At 45.7% G+C, this 20,108-nt stretch overlaps 5 protein-coding genes across 5 annotated transcripts; 1 reads left to right on the forward strand and 4 right to left on the reverse strand.

Moving 5' to 3' along the window:
* Positions 1-3,531: 3,531 nt before the first annotated feature.
* On the reverse strand, positions 3,532-4,394 carry MELLADRAFT_84420 (uncharacterized protein; the record flags this gene model as incomplete). Its single annotated transcript, XM_007407808.1, has 4 exons — positions 3,532-3,558; positions 3,620-3,715; positions 3,846-4,235; positions 4,344-4,394. The coding sequence occupies 4 exons, from the start codon at positions 4,392-4,394 to the stop codon at positions 3,532-3,534; spliced, it is 564 nt and encodes a 187-aa protein (XP_007407870.1).
* Positions 4,395-4,793: 399 nt separating this feature from the next.
* Positions 4,794-8,792, reverse strand: MELLADRAFT_61633 (uncharacterized protein; the record flags this gene model as incomplete). The annotated part of the gene is made up of 9 exons (XM_007407807.1): positions 4,794-5,156; positions 5,233-5,913; positions 5,982-6,031; positions 6,155-6,353; positions 6,454-6,888; positions 7,075-7,243; positions 7,764-7,882; positions 8,012-8,177; positions 8,299-8,792. The coding sequence occupies 9 exons, from the start codon at positions 8,790-8,792 to the stop codon at positions 4,794-4,796; spliced, it is 2,676 nt and encodes an 891-aa protein (XP_007407869.1).
* A 1,405-nt stretch (positions 8,793-10,197) lies between these two features.
* MELLADRAFT_61634 (uncharacterized protein) lies at positions 10,198-11,804 on the reverse strand (the record flags this gene model as incomplete). The annotated part of the gene is made up of 5 exons (XM_007407806.1): positions 10,198-10,382; positions 10,482-10,923; positions 11,103-11,270; positions 11,343-11,594; positions 11,670-11,804. 5 exons carry the CDS (start codon positions 11,802-11,804, stop codon positions 10,198-10,200), a joined length of 1,182 nt encoding a protein of 393 aa, XP_007407868.1.
* Positions 11,805-13,391: 1,587 nt separating this feature from the next.
* MELLADRAFT_74468 (uncharacterized protein) lies at positions 13,392-15,096 on the reverse strand (the record flags this gene model as incomplete). Its single annotated transcript, XM_007407805.1, has 3 exons — positions 13,392-14,481; positions 14,549-14,824; positions 14,890-15,096. 3 exons carry the CDS (start codon positions 14,917-14,919, stop codon positions 13,549-13,551), a joined length of 1,239 nt encoding a protein of 412 aa, XP_007407867.1.
* Positions 15,097-16,291: 1,195 nt separating this feature from the next.
* On the forward strand, positions 16,292-19,555 carry MELLADRAFT_77286 (uncharacterized protein; the record flags this gene model as incomplete). Its single annotated transcript, XM_007407760.1, has 7 exons — positions 16,292-16,692; positions 16,762-17,006; positions 17,077-17,580; positions 17,717-18,296; positions 18,387-18,562; positions 18,624-18,861; positions 18,939-19,555. 7 exons carry the CDS (start codon positions 16,404-16,406, stop codon positions 19,340-19,342), a joined length of 2,436 nt encoding a protein of 811 aa, XP_007407822.1.
* Between the last annotated feature and the right edge of the window lie 553 nt (positions 19,556-20,108).

The raw sequence follows: 20,108 nt of genomic DNA on the forward strand, positions 1-20,108 counted from the left end.
TCGACATTTTCAGTCATTTTGTTTGAAACAGAATCCTTTGGATTTCAAGGATCTGATAGAGTATCAGAAGACAGAGAAGGATTAATGAATTCCTGGCGAGCCGTTCCTGAAGAATTGGCCGAATTTGAAGTGCTTGAGCCTTCAGTAACTGTTGAGTTTTCCTGAAAATCGTCAAAACCCTTTGTTCGATTCAATCACTTGGAGCTAGTAAATGAAAAATACGAACAAGGTCCAAGTGTGAAACGAAAAACAAAAAAATTCAACTTGAGACACCCTAATTCGAGCATATATGTAACACTCCACAGGCAATAAATAAAGCCGTTTCTGCATTAGACCAGATCATCAAAACGGTGTCTTCATTGGGATTTGATAACCCTTTGGAAGCAATTGAAGCACGCGAAGAACTTGCAATTCAATCTGAGAAAATTAATATTTCTTTACAGAAGGCTAGACAGACCAAAGAGACTGTTGCAAAGTCAAGGAAGCTTCCTTATCGTTTACAAAAATATGTAAAGAAGTGATTGAGATGATGATAAAATGTAAGAATATAAAAAATAAAAAAAAGAGAGAAACTTACTGATCCTTTTTGACGAGAAAGAAATCAGAAAAGAGGGGAAAACCGGTAGACTACAGGATCCGGGGGGCGCCTGAGAATTCTCTGAGACTCTGATAAAATGAGAATCACCCCTCATAAGCCATGAGATTATGGGTATGTACAAATCTCGCTTCAGCCGAACTTGACTTTTGGACAAAAGTTACAATTTGACGACGTACTGCTACACACGTGTGACTTCTTCGATTCACACATACCCCTGACCCAAAACACGCCTGTGACATACTACAACCCTGCCTCCGTTGTGATCACCTCAACTCAACTTCACCGACCGATTGCACCCACCTCACCTCAACGACGTTCCTCGCTACGCATTCCACTATGCTAATCTTTGACTTTGTACGTCAGATGTCGGAAACCAGTCCGAATCTAATCACCACCCTCACTGTCACCGATTTCGTACGATTCATCAGCTTGGCCTCCGAGGTAAACCATATTGCTGGACATGCAATCCGTCTAACACCCCACCGACCAACAGTCCTACCATTTCTCACAACAGCCCTCTCTTCCAACCTTCCCGAGCACCTCATCAACGATCTATGGACTCTAGCTTTTCTGCTGTTACCTTTGGCACGATTTGACCCCAAAACCGCCATACGCACGTTCGGCCCTCAGTTCAAGCTCCCAGAAATCTTCATACGCCCGCCGGTATCTAACTGTCTCGTTTGCCCAGCTGCACGTAACTTACACGTCCATACTCGCCTGAATGGGTACCTATTCGACACGGATGGTGTGCACACAGTTCAAACGGTCATACTCGATTGCCCAGGTGAATGAAGTTTTTAATGGTATTGGAAAATAGCAATAAAACTGACTCAATCGCTCAAATAGGCTGTGGAGCAACCTATCGGCCGAGTTACTACACGGCCGCTAAAACCCGACACTATTATACCTTGAAACAGGGTCGTGATGTTCACATTATCCATGTTCATTGTCACTATTACATCACGAATCGATTGGGTCACCTTTTCCGGGTTATACAAATGCTAGCTCAGTAAGTTTTCAGATGTCTCTCTCTCTCTAATGCTTCTTCTCTCCTCATGATTGCTAATAACACATCAATCACGCTTGACCCTCCATCTTAGTGTCTCCCACTTCAACCTTACGAACTGGTATAATGAGATATACGTCGATGATTGCGATGTACCTCAGTTTGACTCAGCACAGGTGTATACGCCCGCTATGTCAGAGCGTGTGTGCCTCGACGGACTTGAACTTCGTGACCTGCTTGCCCACGAAGACCGGAGGGGAAACCAAGTCCTACTTCCCGCGACTGGAACGGACGACCTTCGATTTGACGAGGCTATCCGCTCCCATCTGGAGCGGCTAGATGTGGAAGGTACCAGCTTCCGCGATCACTATTGCAGTAGCTGTGTACGAGTTAGAAAAGCAGTGGATCCCAAGACTGGCAAAGAAGTGTTTTACGGTACTTACGTTTCTTATCTATCATTCTATCATCGTGATGATGATTGTTTCCTAACTGACATGTTTGTAAATGGGAACCAGGAATTCGCGCGGTGGTGACCGATGGATTGACCATCGGTCACTGGCGGTGCAGTGCATCCACTGCCCAACTGGAAGAGTTGGCTAGAGAGTCTGGAAAACCGCCACCAGAAGGACCTTGCACAAATGCCCTCGACAAAATAAACGACCGATTCTGCCCGTTGCATCACTCACTACTTGGTACTCGATGTCAAGTACAACCTTGCCGAAGAAACGCTATGCCGGAATCGAAAACGTGTGACCAGTCTGCCCACAAAGAAGCGTGGGCTAAGTTCACCAAACGTGTCAAATCCAACTTTTCACTCACTGCCATCCTTAATCGACCCGGTTCCAACCTTCCATCTGATCCGACTGTGCACCTGGACGCCGAAACCGGAGAATTCAATGCTATCGAAGGACTACGCGAAGCAGACGAGTCTAACCGTGCCCACGAGGGCGCCCGTGATGGTGGTGAATCGCACGTCCATGCGAAACTGGTAGCATCAAGGTGCCGTACACACAACGATCAACTTGTAGTTGGCTGTTGTGGAATTATATTGGCAAGAAAGACATTTTATCGTGCCGAATCAATAAGTGCTGTCAAAGTGAGTTTCATCCCTATGCTATTGATACCTTAGGAACAGTATTGACATGACATATAAGTGTTTCTTGGAGGAGACTTTTCCTCAAGGTATCCCGGAGGTAGTTTTTTATGACAATGCTTGTCGTCTCACGGAACACATCTATCACGGCGCAAATGGCGACACAACCCGATTCCAAGGGACGGTCATACCAGTCGACCCTTTCCACCACCGGTCTCATTCTGAAAGTGACGAATTTTGCAAACTGTTCACTGACCCAAAACTATTCCCAGATATACAAGAAGAAGGGAAGTGGGTGTTCAATGCATCCGCTGCAGAACTCACCAATATATGGTACGGTGGGTATGCGTCCATGTGTCGTAGCATGCACTCCCTTAGGTACAACTTTTTTTTGGAACAGATGGTGCATTTACGGAATGTTTGGCTCGCTAAAAAATTGAACAAGCGCAAAAACATGGAATTCATGGGGCACAGGTTTAAATAGGAATAGGTTTAAATAGGGACTTGGATTTTGTAATACCAATGCGCTCATCTGAAACATCTTGTTTTGAATCTACATAGGATAGGTAGGCAATTAAATAAATATTTTGATTTTGTGCTTCGATTGTTTGCCTTTGAAATTAAATGTGACACATGACACAATCGATTCCACAATCATTGAGACGAGACGAGTGCTTCAATCAAAAGTGGTTCTGCAAGTATGTAGCAAGAACATGGTGATACCATTGCAACACTTGAAACAAACGTAATGTGAGGTTTTCACGGGCAAGTAGATACAACAATGAGACATTTAACAAATCACTTCCGTGAGTTCTTGCTGTGATATCCTGACATCTAGGCGACGAAACCATGGCTAAGCACCTGAGAATAATGTGAATGAGTGAGAAACATCTTCTGATTATGAGACATTGGAAAAACGCACTTGAACAATGAGTTCATTATTTTCCTGATCTTTGGAAATGACGAGCCCTTCGAAAGTCATCATGGTATTGACTTGGATGTCTTCCATCTCGGATAACTCAGGAGAGAAATGCCCAAAGCAATAAGTTATCGCGAAACGCAAAGTGGTTCTCTTCTATATAAAGTAATCAACGTAAGAGTAAGTAACTTTGCACAAGAGTCTCCGTTACAAACAAATGAAAGCTTACATCCGGGTTGAAGATTTCATGCTCTGCTTGAACAGTTAGGTGCCATTCACCTTCTTCACTGACGTTGTCCCAAACAACTCTCAGAACCTTCCCGGTCGAATTGATCCAGGCTTTTGCAGCCAGATCGCCTTGTTGAGGTGGTACAGTCGCCACCAAAGTCTGGGTGATGCAGCTGTGCTTAATGAAAGCGCCGCTATTGGGATCTACCCCCACCGGACCATGGATGTGATAGGTGTGATTATGTATGAGCACGTTGTCCGCCATGAGCAAACCATAAGCTCTGAGGTTGCAGGGCAAGGGGTCGCCTCGTTGATCTTTCAAGATCAGCTTGGTTTCGCTCTGGTGCCAAGCTGAATCGCCTTCGCGCAAGCAGAGGTGCAATAGCGTGGCCTAGTAAGGAAAATGAAGAAGTCAGATGTATTGAAGCTATTATAAGGTAAGAGAAGATATTAAAATGCAAGCAGAAAACACAGGAAAAAAAGTAGCAGATATTCGTACATTGCTTTTCGCAGTAAGGATTGCTGAGATCTTGGCTGTAAGTGGAGTCATGTGCTGTTCAATCGTATGGGTGGTTCAGGTATGGTGGACGCTGTTGGTTGTCGCATATAATGTGATATATTTATATCATCACAGCGTCCGTGATCCATGAAGACGGTTTTCAAACGTTCCAGCATTTCAAGCGCGAAGGAATGTAAGCAACCTTTGGTCCGAATGTTCTCTCAAGGGTCTCCCCACTCGCTCGCTATTGTTTTGCTAAGGCTTCAAGTCAAAGAATGACCCTTGGACTGTCACGTACACGTATGCAGAGGGTTCGAAAACCCTTCTTTTGTAATCACGCAAATTTCATTTCCATCAACCGTGGGTTGTACTTTCATGTATAGACTAATGACAAAGTCGTTGAAGTATCATTCCTTTTTATAAATGAAAATAAAAACAAAAGCAACCCTATTAGTTGGTGGCCGCGCTGTTGCCGTTTACAACCTCTTGGAACTCCTTCTTGTACACACGTCGGGCGTCTTCAACAGTTGCACGGATGTTATTGCGGTAATGCGCGTAGAAACGGTCGTATGTGACCTTTGCGATCCACGCCCTGTGCCTATAAACGGTTGAACCCACCAAAACCCACTCGTCACCCCAAACCTCCTGCCATGCCTGTAGTGGAGGCCGAGTCTCACATTGCTTGTACCACGCAAGGAGCGTGGAAACAAGGACCAATGACGGCTTCCCGGGCCACTTTCTCTTCAATGCTTTGGCGGGGTTCGTAGAAGTAGAAGTCCCTGATGCCTGCGCTGTATTCGTAGATCCTGATATCTAAGATGATGAAATATGGCATAAGTGACGCATGTCCCTGTTTGGTCTGAAACCAACTGATTCGTAAATGACTCACGGGTTCAGGTTCACAGTGTCCTTCCTGTTCAAGAGGGGACTCATCGAAAGGGTCAAAATCGGGTAGCTCTTCAGATAGTTCGCGTTTGACGGTCCGTTTTCCTGGCTCAGTAACAATGTTACTCTTGACCACCTCTATCTTGTCGGATTCGTCGGATCCAGGTGAGCTGCCCCGTTTGGCATCTGCAAAGTCTGTCCAATCAGAACGCACCACCTCGACTTCGTCATCTGATTCAGGTGGAGGGCTGGTTCGAGGAGGAGGCGGTGGAGAGGTGCGTCGCAGTGAGGATGCGTTGGCATTCGAGGTTTGCGGTGTATTGGCGACGGCCGCACTGGCGATTCGCCTGGCCTTGGGTTGTGGCAGCCCGGCGGTGCGAGGATCCACATGTGGCGACCGTACCACAACCACTTTCACATTGGTAGGGTACCTGTGAGGGAATGTCACCATTGTTTCATTCTGACAACAACGTGACCGAGTATGACCTTCAGAACAAAGCCATGCAAATAATACAAAGGAAATGGCCCTTACCCATGAGTCAATATTGTCGTCCCAGAAACATAGTGCTCGATTCCATGTAGGTCCGAGGGTCTGCGTGCATGCTTGCATGAGCAGGGTGGATTCGTCAAGCTTGGCTTTGGGCCATTGCGCGAAATGTGCCGAAATGACGTTTGGTTGGTCAGCCTGCTCAGGTGGTGGTCGTCAGTTTGGTGAAAAAAATAGATTATTTGAATTTGTAAAAAAAAACCCACATTGAGCCATAGGAGGATCGTGATTACTTTAGCCTCATCATACTTATTGGCTATCTGACGTTCAGCAGCTTCATATCACTTGCGGCGGTCGTTCTGTATGTTTGCGACCAATTCCGGCCCGAGCAGATGTCCCAGCGAGTTAGGTGTTTGGGCCCATTGGTGAATTCGCCCACCGGTCCCTGGTCGTCTAACGTCAGGAGTTGGTTGTGTAGATGTACTGGCGGCAGACAATGTGCTAGCGGTCGCGGTTGCCAGTTGAGATGGATGACAAGGTGGAAGCGGTTCTTCCATACGGTTGAGTGTGGGGCCGGGACGGTTACCAGAGTGTCGAGTATGCTTCAAACACGCCCCTAAGCCATATTCAAGGCAACACTGATACCAAGTCGAATGCAAACATGAGGTAAATCAGTAATCATCTTCTGGATGGGTGTGTGTGATTGGCAGATGGAGTTGTAAATGCGACATAACTTACCGACTGACAGTACTGATGAGGGCATCCCTTGTTGCCAGTAGTCCGGTGATTACGTGCGACAGGCCCTCGTGAAGCTCGCAGACAAGGGTACTTCACTTTGGCACGTACGGGGCCTGCATGAGAGTCAAGCTGAGGTTGATCGTGTGGGGGGATGGGTTGGTGTCTACCTAAGAAAGGGTGTACTTCGGGCTCAATAGGGTTAAGCAGTTCTGCTAGTCGATTGGTTGAGCGGTTGTTGGTCTTTGCTCGTTTGGAAGCGGTTGAGATCGGCTTCTGTCCAAGAACGACTCCAGAAGGGGAGATTCGTGGGCCCCAGTCCTTTTCAGAAGAAATGATGGGACGAGGTGCTCCCGCGTTGATCAAAGCGCGTTCGTGGTTGAATTGATCACATCGGAATGTTCGCCAGTTGTGTTCATTTCTTGGACGTTGTGGACACTAAAGAAACAAAATAAAGAAACAAGATAGAAACGAAATACAAACGAAATAGAAACGAAATAGAAACGAAATAGAAACGAAATAGAAACGAAATAGTAACGAAATGAAAAGCACGTAAAGAAGATGATAATCAGTACTTATAGATCGATATGATGGCCTGAAGGTCAAAAGACTCGAAAGACTTACGTAGATCGTCCACGCATCCTCTCTTGCCGCAAAGTAACACAGAGGGGTCGAGCATTCGGGACAAAGTATGCCAACTAGGTGTCCTACCTGCGGCTCTGGCAAGAATCCTTCCTTGATGAATTGGTAATGCTCGTGAACGAGAGTGACTACCATGATCGTGATTGAGGAACTGGTTGAGCGTGGAAAGCACGTGATGGTGGCTGGATTGGGTGTTCATGGTACTGATCGATGTCGCTTGGCGAAAAAAATCGTGAGGTCCCTTTTGGGCGTGTTGAAACATTATCGAATAGTGATGTCGATTGAGTCAGTCGAGGTCAAGTCTATTGAGATGGTGGTTGGTGTGCTATATGAAACACAGAGGTGCGAGGGAAGGTGACGGTCAGGTGAAGGGTCAGGTGTACTGTGACAGGCTGTCTTATGGCAGGCCTAACATAGCGTAAGGGTTTTAGACTTTTACCGATATGCTTATGGGTATGTTTATACCGGCGCGCTGTATTCTCAAATTCTCACAGATTTCTCAGTCTCAAATTCTCAGGAACGAAACCCGGATCCTGACGTGCTCCCGGGAAAACAAAATTCAAAATGAGAACAGATAACCCAAAAGTTTTTCCAATCACCCCTTGATGCACGCCGTTAAATGCTCGTCACCTATTGCCCACGTAACGTGGAAGACCGGACGTTGATCTTACCCGAACGGGCAATCACGGATATCCCACCTATTCGCACATCGATCACATTGGTTATTCACACGAATGATACACGCGAAAGCAAATGGTGTATTCGCTTGAACATTACAATCGATACACAACTAAAAGTAGTTACATGAAGTTGTTGTTAATGATTTTCAAGCGTTTGGCGAAAGAAATTGTAATTAAAATGATGAGTGGAAATGAGGCAAAGAAACATGGAAAAGAGAGAAACTGTTGTCGGTGAATACGCGATTACACTGTGAAGTAAAATGTTTGTGGAAGTACGGAATAGAAGTGTTAGAATTTGAGAGAGAGAAATCTATAAGTTTCGGGTCGAATTTTTGAACTGTGTAAGAAATGTAAGTATCCAAAGTGCGATGCAACTTTTGGCACCGCGGTTGACGGTGGGATAGCCTAACACTCAGTCAGAGTGATGCAATATTAGTGGTTAGCGGTTGCTCGTCCAACAAGCACAGCGGGAGCTGAAGAATCTGCCGAGCGCGCGTGTAAACACGGTAGGAAAGTCACGACTTACTTGTGGCGTTCACGCGGCTGCTTCTTCGGACGGTTGTTGTAAAGTAAATTGGTAAACTTGGATGTAACGCTTTCTAGCACTTTGGCAAGATCCGCGACGATGGTGAGTTGGCGTTGTTTGTAAGGGAACTTGAGGTTGCCAGGATTGGTACACATAACAAGCGTTGTAGCATTACCTTGCATTTTGGAACCGTGCTGTTTCATACAATCCATCTCGTAGTCGAGATGAAGACGTGAGGTACTGGAGATGTCCGCAACGTGGCCGGCATTGGCGTGGTCCGTTGTGTCAGCGTCGTCATCGGCTTGGAGTTCTGAATGGCGACGGACGCACATGTGTGATGAACAGGGTGGTGGAGATATAGTGCTTGTTGATGCGATTGGAGCTGCCGTCGCGGTAGCCTTGAGGTGCACCACGGGAAGGAGCTGGATGCGACAAACGCGAGACCTGGTAAGGAAGAAATCGTTGGTGACGATGCTGGTGGTGCGGATAGTCATTGGGTCTGAACTTGATGTTTGGCAAGGTTTCAAAGAATGCATTGTACTAAATCAGTGTCTTGAAGTTAAGAGATTGCTCCGTGAGGACGAAGAGGAAATGATGGTCACTAAGCGTTCAGCGTTGTGCCATTCGGTTTGCGTGAGCGGAAGGTCCCTTTACTCGGGTGGCCTTTTATGTACCTCGCGGCCACTCCTTTTTTCATAACGGGGATTCCCTCGTTGTGCGGTGACAATACATGTAATTTCACTCTGCGCGCTTGATTTACAAGCGAGGATTAAAAGCCTCGGCCTGCGTTCACGGCCATTTGGAGCGTTGTGCGATTCACAAATTCACATCGCCATTAGGAGATTGAGGATACACAACATATCCCCTTCATTTGAGTCATTCGCAGCATTGTGAACATACATTACAATCATCCATCCGCGTATATTCAACACCTGCGGACTCAATCCTCAAAGTCTCTTTTTAAGCGCTCCTTCGCTTTTATTGCGTACAACATTAACTAAACAAGTTAAAATCAACAAAGACTAGTATACCTTCAAAAATCAATCGTCTAGTCGAAGCAAGCAACGTCCTTATCTTTTCGGACGTTAGAGAATATTCTTGTTTTTTGTCTATTTTGAATTGAGGAACACAGCCAATACACAGATATGAGCTCCAAACAGCGCCATTGCGGTGTCCGCCAGCAACCGCGCCGCTTTGCGGTCCATTTTGCAGTTGAAGATTCACCGTGAGTCGTGAACTGTCTGCAAATTCATATGATTTCCACGACTTGAGATAATAGGAGATAATTCGGACTCCGTGTGAAAAGAGGTGCTTAATTTGAAACACTCAATTCGGCTACGAGATATTCAAGTTCAAAAGTACCGACAGATTTGCAATTCTTAATCCGCCTCCAAAAGGATTTTCCTGCGATTCCTGTTTAAGTGGCGAACATTTACGTTCAGGCCCCCTTGATTCCATTTCCCGATTTGTCCTTAGCTCAACTGAGATACATCCACGATTTCACCCCTTTGGTCAAATTCCTACACTAAGTCCACACATCACGTTTCTTCTCAACTGAATTGTCCAACCTCCATTTCAACCTTCTGACTGCCTGCATTGGAAAATGATCTTCGACCAAATAGGAAGATAGTAAACTCGTAAGAGGATAGTATCTTAACAATATGATGTCCATGCAACACACATCCGCACAGCCATGAAGTGGTGAATGCAATATGAAGGGAAGGCATCGCAAACAAAGCGAAAGGCTTTGTTATCAAATTCGCAACTCAAGCTTGTTTTGTCATCTTTGTAACAAAGGGCAAGTGTATTAAATTGATAGCAATGTGGATGTAGGTACAATATTCTAAGATGACGTTTCTGTTTACTTGGCAAGATAATTTGTTGCGCGTTCGCGTCGTTTCAACGTACATATCCCCCCTTGGAAGCTTGGAAACCAGCACCAGCTGCTGCCGAAGCCGACAGTCCGGCACCAAAGCTTCCAACGCTTCCAACGCCAGCACCAACACCTCCAGCGCCGTATCCACCAGCGCCGGCTCTACCGCTGCCAAACGCAGCACCACCGCCGACGCTTCCTGAACTCGCACCTCCGATGCCATAACCTCCAGCACCGGCACCTGCAGCTTCGAAACCTGCAGCTTCGAAACCTGCAGCTTCGAAACCACCAGCCTCAAAACCGCCTGCACTAGCACCTCCAACACCGAAGCCTCCCGCTCTCGCACCCCCAGCCCCAAAGCCTCCAGCGCTAGCACCTCCAGTCTCAAAACCTCCCGTACTTGCACTTCCGGCGCCAAAGCTTCCTAACCTCGCTCCCCCAGACCCAAATCCTCCCGCAGTCGCACCTTCGGCTCCGAAGGCTCCGGCGTTGAGACCTGCTGATTGCGAAAATTCGCCTCCTAGACTTGCACCCGCACCGAAGGCACCACCACCACCTATTTGACCCCCTGAGAACGCTGAGCCACCGATAGAGCCACCCTCCCGGCCACCCTCCCGGCCACCTTCCCGGCCACCTGCGTATACTCCCTCTCCGAAACTACCCACACCTCCAGCCGAATATCCACTTGATACTCGCGGCGGAAGGACCACGGGAATTTGTGGGATTGGTCCGGAAGATGTGTAGAAAGAGGTCTAAATTCATGACATAAAGTTTGTTAGTTGAGGATCAAGAAACCGAAAAGGTGATATGGTGTCTCACAGATGAGTCCCGGCTGCTGTTTTCCGCAGATGAGTCGCTGGACTATATTTCGAAAGGTTGCATATCTTATAAGTATGTGAACGGAGAACTAGAATTGGAAAATATTGCTCACGCTATCCGATGAATCAGAAGAATCTGAGCTATCTGAATCTTCAGAAGAATCTCCCGATGATTCTTCAGATGAATCACCAGATGAATCCTCAGAAGAATCATCATATGAATCTTCGGACGAGTTTGAGTCTCCCCGACTCGAGCTCGACGTGTGAGTGTATGAGGAGCCCTGGATATAGGTTACAGGAAGGTCAGTTAAAAAGCAAAGTGTCATAATTTAGCGCATGATTGAGGATCTCACAGCTTGGGTGATAGGTGCTTGGCCAGCAACAAATCCAGCGTATCCAGCTTGACCTCCCAAAGAGATAGGACGCTGCGATTGTGATTGTGTACTCGCAAGTTGTCGAGTTGATAAAGTGATGGCTTGTGGTATGGAAGAAGCCTGTTGAAGCTGCGATGTAGGCATCACGTCGATAGTCTGAATGTGCGCTGGATCATGCATCTCATGTACCGCGTTGTGGGTGGCAGTGGGATTGATGTTGCCATTCGTTGCCTGAATAGTGCACAGAGGTTCCTTTGGTAAATTTGAATCGCAGAGCAAAAAGACTTGCAAAATTTATATACTCACGGTCTGTTTTTGTCCATATGCCGCGACATCTGCTCCGTCATTAGAGTCTGTCAAAGGTCGTACAGAAGTGGGAAGCGCTTGAGTCTGAAGGACGATGGCGATCAAAACGGCAACAAATAATCCAGAGTGATGCATGTCGCTAACTAAATATCGAAAACTGTGTGCAATAGGCTGATGCTGGGTTGAACTGCTTGAACGTCTGGAGTATCTACGGTACTATGAATATAAAAACAAATAAATGAAAGGGTTCACGAAACGCCTAAGATCCTGAAGATGAAATAAAAATAAAAATATGATATAAGAAGTGGTACTAAGGTACTGAGAAAAAGTTACTAAAGTTTTATAAAATTCAACAATCGTCAAGACTGATGAAGGTAAACAAATGGATTATGATTTGATGATTTAAACAGAGACACAGACCACAGATGTCTTATAAACTCCAAAGCTATCGAGTGAATCAAGATGGACTCCTCATCGCAGCCTGTAATTTCCAAAGTGTAAGGTGAGTGGTTGGACTGGTCCTCCATGGTTGATCAACCTTGCGATGGTCATAAAAACGAATCTTAACTAGTTGTTAGCTTGAAGTTTTGGACTTTGACTTGAGGTATCCATGAAAGTTAATTCCGTCTTCATAACTTCTTACCGACATTCAGAATGGTCTCTGACGGCGACGATCTGGTCCAAATCAGCCAAAGAAGTGACCAGTTATCACCAACGAGCACACTTGTTCTCAAACATCATCAGCATCTATCATCATGTATGCTGCGTTTGAAAATTCTAGCTAAGAATCGAAGAGAAGGGGTCGATAAGCCTATGGTACTAGTAGTCGAATCACTTCGGTCAAATTTTCGAAGACCTCATGCCCTCCAGTCAGCGAAGCGGATTCCAGCGTTCATCTTGAGCGGTCGAGATTGTTGGCTCTTGTCACCTTACCCTCCAAGATGTGACTCGTCACGGAACGTACGATCACGTGCAGGATTTCAGGTTCAAGAGAAGTGGCTTCAGTCAAGATAAATGACAGAAAAGACACCCAGGAGAAACCCACCTTACTTGCCAATTACCATTCTACCACCCACTCTGAGACTGTCCTTGATTCTCACGCATCCAGTGGCCAAGTCTGAATAGCACATCGAGGTAGCTCGAGCTCTATCATCGTCAGCTGATGTTTGTATACTTACTGGAGTGAACTGTACCGTCTTTGACATCAAGCTTATAAAGTCATTTCGGTAATGTACGCAGTGCTCATTTCAAGTTTGACCAAAAAACATAGTGGGTTTGCAACGGGTCCGCTTAGTGCGTGCTCATGAACACATCTTACTGAAATTGGCTATTGGATAAGAACTACCATTGTCTTTTGCACAGATACCAGTATGTTTAGGTCTATCCAGGGCTTGCATTGTACCTCGAGCAAAACTTCAAGTTCAAGCCTCGATGTCTTTTCAACCCGGTTTCCATGTATCTGCATGAGAGGAAAAACAGCTTACGTCACATTGCTCAAAGGGCGTCACGTAGCATTTGGTACGCTGATATGGATTCATATCATGGGCTTTTGACTTTGGATGCATACCTATAGGGAGTATGAAAATTGCATATGCAAGGCTTGTAATACCTTGTCTTACGCCCTCAGCACCAGTGAAAGTTTCACTCGCGTTACAAAGTTCAAAGTGGGTCAATTCTACAATCTGTTAGATCGTCATAAAGTCTGACACGTAACTGAGTTCAAAAGCAATTAAACTGTGGTCGATTGCAAGACCGTCTCCGTGTGTTTGCAGGGTCCCGATGTTAGACATAATGTCACGGATATCAATTTGAATAAAATCTACACCATACATGCTGTGTCCACAACTACTGAGGTAGTGTACTAAAGTGCCACCTTTTACTACTGGCCATTCAACATCGACCTGGTACTGCCCTCTGCGGTCAACAAGCCCTTTCCTACCTCCGTGCTGAGAACTCGGGGTCCGTCACCGACGCGAGTGCATATCAGACGACTGATGCTACCTTGAGGCCAAACTGGGGTTACCTTTCCATTGAATCCGCTAGGTGGTGAGAGGTCACCAGTTTTGTCGGCGAGATAGCCTTTGGGGTCGTTGAAGGGATCAGCCAGTGGAAAGAAGTTGAGGATTGTGGAAACGATGGTCTTCATATTGGCCCTAGGCGCATAGATTACTGCATTGGGACCCGCGTCGAAGGTGTAAGTTGCGAGTGTACCTTGGCCCAAGGCTCGAGAGGATCGGTTGAGTTCTTCGACCACGGCGATTATGGCACGAGAGACATCGTTAAGGTAAAATATAGGTGGTGTGGTATCAAGGCAGACAGCGTGAAACTGATTTGAGTCGGCAATCGTAAGAGCCGAGAACTTTTCGAAATCGCGTGATGCGATCGCTTCTTCCATTGCAGCCATCCTAGCCGGAACCACATCCTTGATGCGATGTTGAAGTAATGCACTGGTAGCCACAGTCGCTGCCATTCCGCCGGTCGAGCTGGTTCCCTTCTTCGAATCGCTCACAACACAAATCATGGCTTCTAGGTCTGGCCAATGAGCTTGAGGTGCCACCATTCGAGCACCGGAATCTCCACCATCTGCAGCCGTTCCCATGTCCCATGCTACAAAGCCACCTAACAACGAGCGACAAGCTGAACCAGAGCCTTGACGTGCGATGCGAGAGAGTCGCTCGGGTGACATTTGCAATTCAAAAAGCTGTGCAACCGTGAAAGCGAGGGCGGCGAAGCCCGAAGCCGACGAAGCCAAACCAGCAGCAGTAGGGAAATTGTTTTCAGAAGCTATGACGAGCGCACGTCGAGATTCAGGCTAAAAGCAAAAGCATATCGTTTCAATTTCAAGAATAACGCAACGAGCTTGAGCAACTGATATTTACCAGTTGAGCGTCTTTTACATCTTTTGGAGAAGTGGCCTCGGACTGAGCTCTTAATTGTCGTAATTCGTCCAAACAACGAGCAAGACGTGAGCCAGGGGTAATTTCAACTTGAGCACCGTTTAGCCAAAGTTGATCAGCGCCTTCGGAATCGATCAGTCTAGCAGTGGTAGTGGATCGAAGATCATCCTGATCGAGTGTCACCGATAATGATGAGTTGGTGGGTAAAATGAGCTCATTGTCTCGCTTGCCCCAGTATTTGACTACGGCAATGTTAACCTACAAAGGGAGTAGTCAGTCACCTGGTACAACAAAATGAAAAAAGAGAATGTATTGTTGCGTACTGGTGCGCTGCAAGTAACTTCTTTCACCATATTGATATTGATGATATTGATATATTTCAAGACTTGAGATGCAAAGGTCGCCAAGGGATGGTGAACTGATCAAGAAGGGCGATAGACGTTTTGGGCCTTTGGCTATTTAGATGGGGTTGGGAAGTCATCATTCGCTGCAGAGTGGGGATGACTCCTTTTTCCTGAAGCAGATACACATTTGCGGGGCCGTCTGACTTTCTGACATACACACACTTCTTGTATTCAGCGGCCCGCACTGGCCCGCCATCGAGGTTTGCACACAACAAATTCAATTGCCAAGTTCTTCGGCTCCGGAGTCGACTCTCCATGTAAAGCTGAACCAAGACTTCCGCTACGGTGCATCCCTTCCAAGGCACAGCATACATAGCACCCCCGCAAGACGAGTTGATTTTCAAAATCTTCCTCAAAGAGAGTCGAATCCCCATTAGCTCAACGTTCCCAGTCCTTTGAGCTGGTGTACTTGTGATTGATTAACAGGATAGCCACATCAGAGAACCATTGAATCAAAGTCGTGCGTTGACAAAGAATCCTGTAGGATAAAGAAGAAAGAAGACTAGGCTTTGATTTGACCGAAAGTGCAAAGTGGAGTATGGCATGAAAGAAGAGAACAAGGATTTTCTGAAGTAGATTTTACTGCAGATGGTATAAGAAGGGGCCTTTTCACCGGTAAACATGAAAGGACGGGGAGTTCCTTTGCATCTTGATATCTGACTCAATATCGAGGGAAGGTCATTGGAAGAATATTCAGGCAATACTTAGATACTTTTGAGGTAAATGAAAGTATTTTACCAATTCTTTAACTCATATCCTGCTGTAGAACACCGCATGGATTTGAGCCAAATTGAAGAAGTGATGAAACAAATCAGAAAAGCATGTTGACGGAGTGACAAAAACTCGAGTTTTCTCTTACCATGCATGTAGGAGCTGCAGTGTGGGGTCCTGCAGTCCTTTGTGTGTGAGGCTCGAAGTCACCGCAGTGGTCTGAATGCCAAGTCACAGCGATTGTTCAGTTGGATCCCAACGTTAATTTGGTACATAGACTCTTACCATATCCAGCCATGTTGTGTGCGACGATGAGGAATGGAAGAACAAAAGTCCAATCAAATACTCCGATAGTTCGGGATCTGTCCTAAAGACAAGCAACTCATCCTTTCAGCCTTTGATGTTGTCCTAGAAACCATACAGTCGTGCTTCTTGATCTGCGTGGAACAAAGGTGGGGTTGATGAGCCATTGTGTGAGTTGATCGAGTCACAGTCAGATTCAGAATGGATGTGATGGAAATTTAAATGAATTAGGTTTATTTGCAGTTTTATTAGAAGTTCAACTCAAAATCACTTCATCATATCACCACTATCCAAAAAAATCCTCCAATCTCAACTCAAATCAACTCAAACACAATCTCTTCAAGCCTATTCTCATCTTCTCTTCAACACTTTACGAACCTTTGGTCGTCAACCTAAACTTTCACTTCCTTCAACCGATCATGTCTGCCGAACCTACCTCCTCTGTGCAACCACCTCAACATGCTCGCCAGCCTGGTCGTGGTCGTGGTCGTGGTCGTGGTGGCGGTCGCGGTGGTCATCCGAATCCTAATGGCGGTGGTCATCCGAATCCCAATGGCGGTGGTCGTTCAAATCCGAACCCAAATCCTACCCCTGGTGCTGGTGCTCGTCGAAGCAGAGGTGGAAGACAATTTGGATCTCAACTTACGACTGATGACAAACCACCTTCGACCGTACAGGCACCCGTCACTCAGCCACATGAAATTCATAGTGAGCTTGAAAAGACTGATGCTGCAAAACTTGCCTGCTGACCACCTCTGTCCTTCGGTCCAATCCTAGAACCATCTATCAAATCCGATCCGGTGAATTCTACAAACGGCCTTGAGATTGATCTCAAGTCCAAGGGTAAATCGAAGATTGTAGATACGCCAGCAGAAGTCGAGCCCGACGAAGCAGAGATATGCTTTATCTGTGCACAGCCCGTCCAACATTACGCACTGGGTGTCTGCTCACATCGGACCTGTCATGTATGTGCTATCAAGATGCGGGCGCTTTATAATAAGCGTGAGTGTACGTTCTGTAAGGTAAGCATCATGTTGCCCTGTAAAAGCTTCTTTGAATGGACATTGCTCATCTACCTGCCCCATCTTTTAGACCGATCTGCCCGAGATGATCATCACCGAGGATTCTTCAGCCCCCTATGGAACGTATGACCTGGCCAGCTTCCAATATAAAGACTCTAAACTTTCGATCTTTTGCGAAACCTTTCAACAATTAGAAGAACTCTTGGGATTATTAAAGTTCAATTGTCCACATCCCCAATGTTCTATCGTGCTCACAAACTGGCGGGAGCTCAAATCACATACCACATCTAGTCATGGACTTTCTCTATGCGATTTATGTTGTACAAATAAGAAGGTTTTTGCACACGAACACACTCTTTTCACTCGCGATGGGCTTGTTAAACATAAGAATATAGGATCAGTTGGGACAGGAAAAGGTTTCTTAGCCACACAAGCCGAAGGTGAAGGTCATAGTCTCGTGGGAGATGACGGATTCAAAGGCCACCCCAAGTGCGAATTCTGTTCGACTCACTTTTATGGTGATGACGAATTATACAAGCATTGTAGGGAGAAACACGAACAATGTTTTATCTGCGTACGGAATGGAAGCGGACGTTGGCAATATTATCTCGATTTCCCTCACCTGGTCAGATCCATGGATTCATTTACCTGAGTGATAGTTGCTTGCATTAACGCTTTCGTCATCATATCATTTCTCTCTTCTTTTGTAGGCAGCCCACTTTCGTACCGATCATCATATATGCACCCACTCTGGCTGTCTTCAGGATAAATTTGTCGTATTTGAAACTGCATTTGAACTTCAATCTCATCTAGTCGAAAAACATGGTGCAGAAATGGGTACAAAGGCCATCAAAGATGCTAGGAAGATTGAGACCAACTTCGTCTACAGTACTTCTCGTGAACAACATGCTCAAGGCTCTTTTCATGGTCGTGCAGGCCCTAGCGATCAAGAAAATCTTCAGGCGATGAGCATCTCGCCTGTAGTTATTGGAACTGCAACCAATCTATCTAATGCCAATAGAATTGTCCCAGGCTTAGGTAACAATTCCAGGGATCCGGTGGGCACAAGTCGGAGACGAGAAAAATCCAAGTTCAAGTCTACTCTCACTACTGACTCGGTACAGGATGGCCAGTCGCCTTCAGGTCAGGTGACTGGACCCGAAGAAGTGGACCACACGCTTAGTTCTAGTGCGGATGTTGTTGAGCGCCAAAAACACGCGGCTCTTATGCAAAAGGTTAAAGATGCCGCTGGTGGATCCGAGAATAAGGTGGTCTCCTTTCGAAGTGCTGGTGAGTGTCGAGAATTTCTTTGACCTGTTGATCTATCCATAATATTCAACTTTGAGGAGAGATTCAAGCTGACATAGATGGACAAACTAGTCAAAACCTATCTTAACAACGAGATGAGCGTATCTGGCTTCCTGGATGTATTGTCCACAATCTTTGAAGGACGTAGCGAGGCTTTGGGTGGTATCATCAATGGCCTTTTGAATCTTGAGATGGACCAAGACCGGAAGACTGAACTACTGAAGGCGTGGAAAGATTTACAGGCTATTGTAAGTATTCTGCTTGTAGGATCTATGAAGCTGCTTCTTTACTGAGATAGACCCATCACAGAAAACACAGTTTCCGTCTCTTGATCATGCTGGATCTTCACGAGCAGCTCAGGCTTCATATTCCAATCCTAATATGCGTGTTGCCACAACTTGGACTCGTGGGGATACCTCCATGTCTCAATTCCCATTACCAGGTCGTTCAAAGAATGAAACAGTCAAAACGAATCCCCCAGGTCGAGAGGTCCCTGGTATGACGCCCAGGACCGCAAAGCCTGGCATACGACCCACCCCTTGGTCTGGTATGTCATATATACTCGCAGCGATCATGTATGGGGCCCTCAAGTGGAATGAAAAGCTGATTGAACTTCCTAACCAGGTGCCAACTCCGCCTCATCCTCTTCTAACCATATTCCCCGAGTCACCCAATCAAGACCACCAAACCAGCCAACGAAATCATCAACCCAAATTCAACAAACCAAACCGATCCAAAAACCCACTGAAGCCAATTTCCCAGGTTTACCCATCAATCATGCGATTTTAAACCGACAAACAAAAGTCAAACAAATGTTAGAAAGTAATTCGAGTAATGGAAGATCAACGACCATCATCGATCAACCATTCTCACCTAATGGTGAAGATCGATTAGGTACAGGCTGGATTAATCGTAGAGCTGAGTCTAGTACAAGTTCTACATCACCTACTCCACCTCTACCTCAAACCTCATCAGGTAAAAAACCACCCAAGAAGGTCGTCTTGTTTACTAATGCTCGACCTGCTTGAAGGGTATGGTAAGAAGTTTAAATTAATGGATCACATAGGGTTCTTGTTCAGATCAATTCATAATTCTTTAGATATTGAAGATGTGTTGTATTGAAAAGTTTGGAGAGTCAATGAATTTGTATCACTCTTGTTTTTTTTCTTGAAAATAGATTGCTTTTATATGTGTTTGGATTATTATAGATGAGGTGACCAAATGCCAAAAGATAAAATTCTTGTTCAAGAAATCCTTTGGCAACTTGGATTGAAACCTGAATTAGAACAAATGACGTCATCGCATTATTGGTGTAGCGGTTAGCATTGAAGCCTTCCATCGTGAACAGCTTTAGTCCGGGGTTCGAATCCCCGATAATGCAGGAGTCTGTCTACCATGTTGACAGATTCACTTTTGCCGCTTTGAGTGGCGTGACTCTGGTAAAACAGGCCCAGAAAAGTTTTGGAATTGTTGTGATCTGTTTTGAGGGATGTTCACGATGAACTGCTGGGAAAGGTTGCTCGCGGTGATTTGGAAACCGCTGAAAAGCTGGAATGAAATAGATTATAAATCCTTTCTGAGCTTATATTGACCAATCTTGAGGTGAATGAATCCTAAATATATGCGTTGTTTGATGAAGTAAAATAAAGTGGAGTGAAATTTAGTAATGAATTTGAAGTTAAGGTTGGTTAAGTACTTAAGATAGGTTTTGTTTGATCGATCGATTGATTTAAAATTTGAATGGTTTTGGTTATTGACCATTTGACGAAGATCAGTTCAGACTCGACAGAGTGG

Source organism: Melampsora larici-populina (assembly GCF_000204055.1).
Source record: "Melampsora larici-populina 98AG31 unplaced genomic scaffold MELLAscaffold_10, whole genome shotgun sequence".
Classification (NCBI taxonomy): Eukaryota; Fungi; Basidiomycota; class Pucciniomycetes; order Pucciniales; family Melampsoraceae; genus Melampsora; species Melampsora laricis-populina.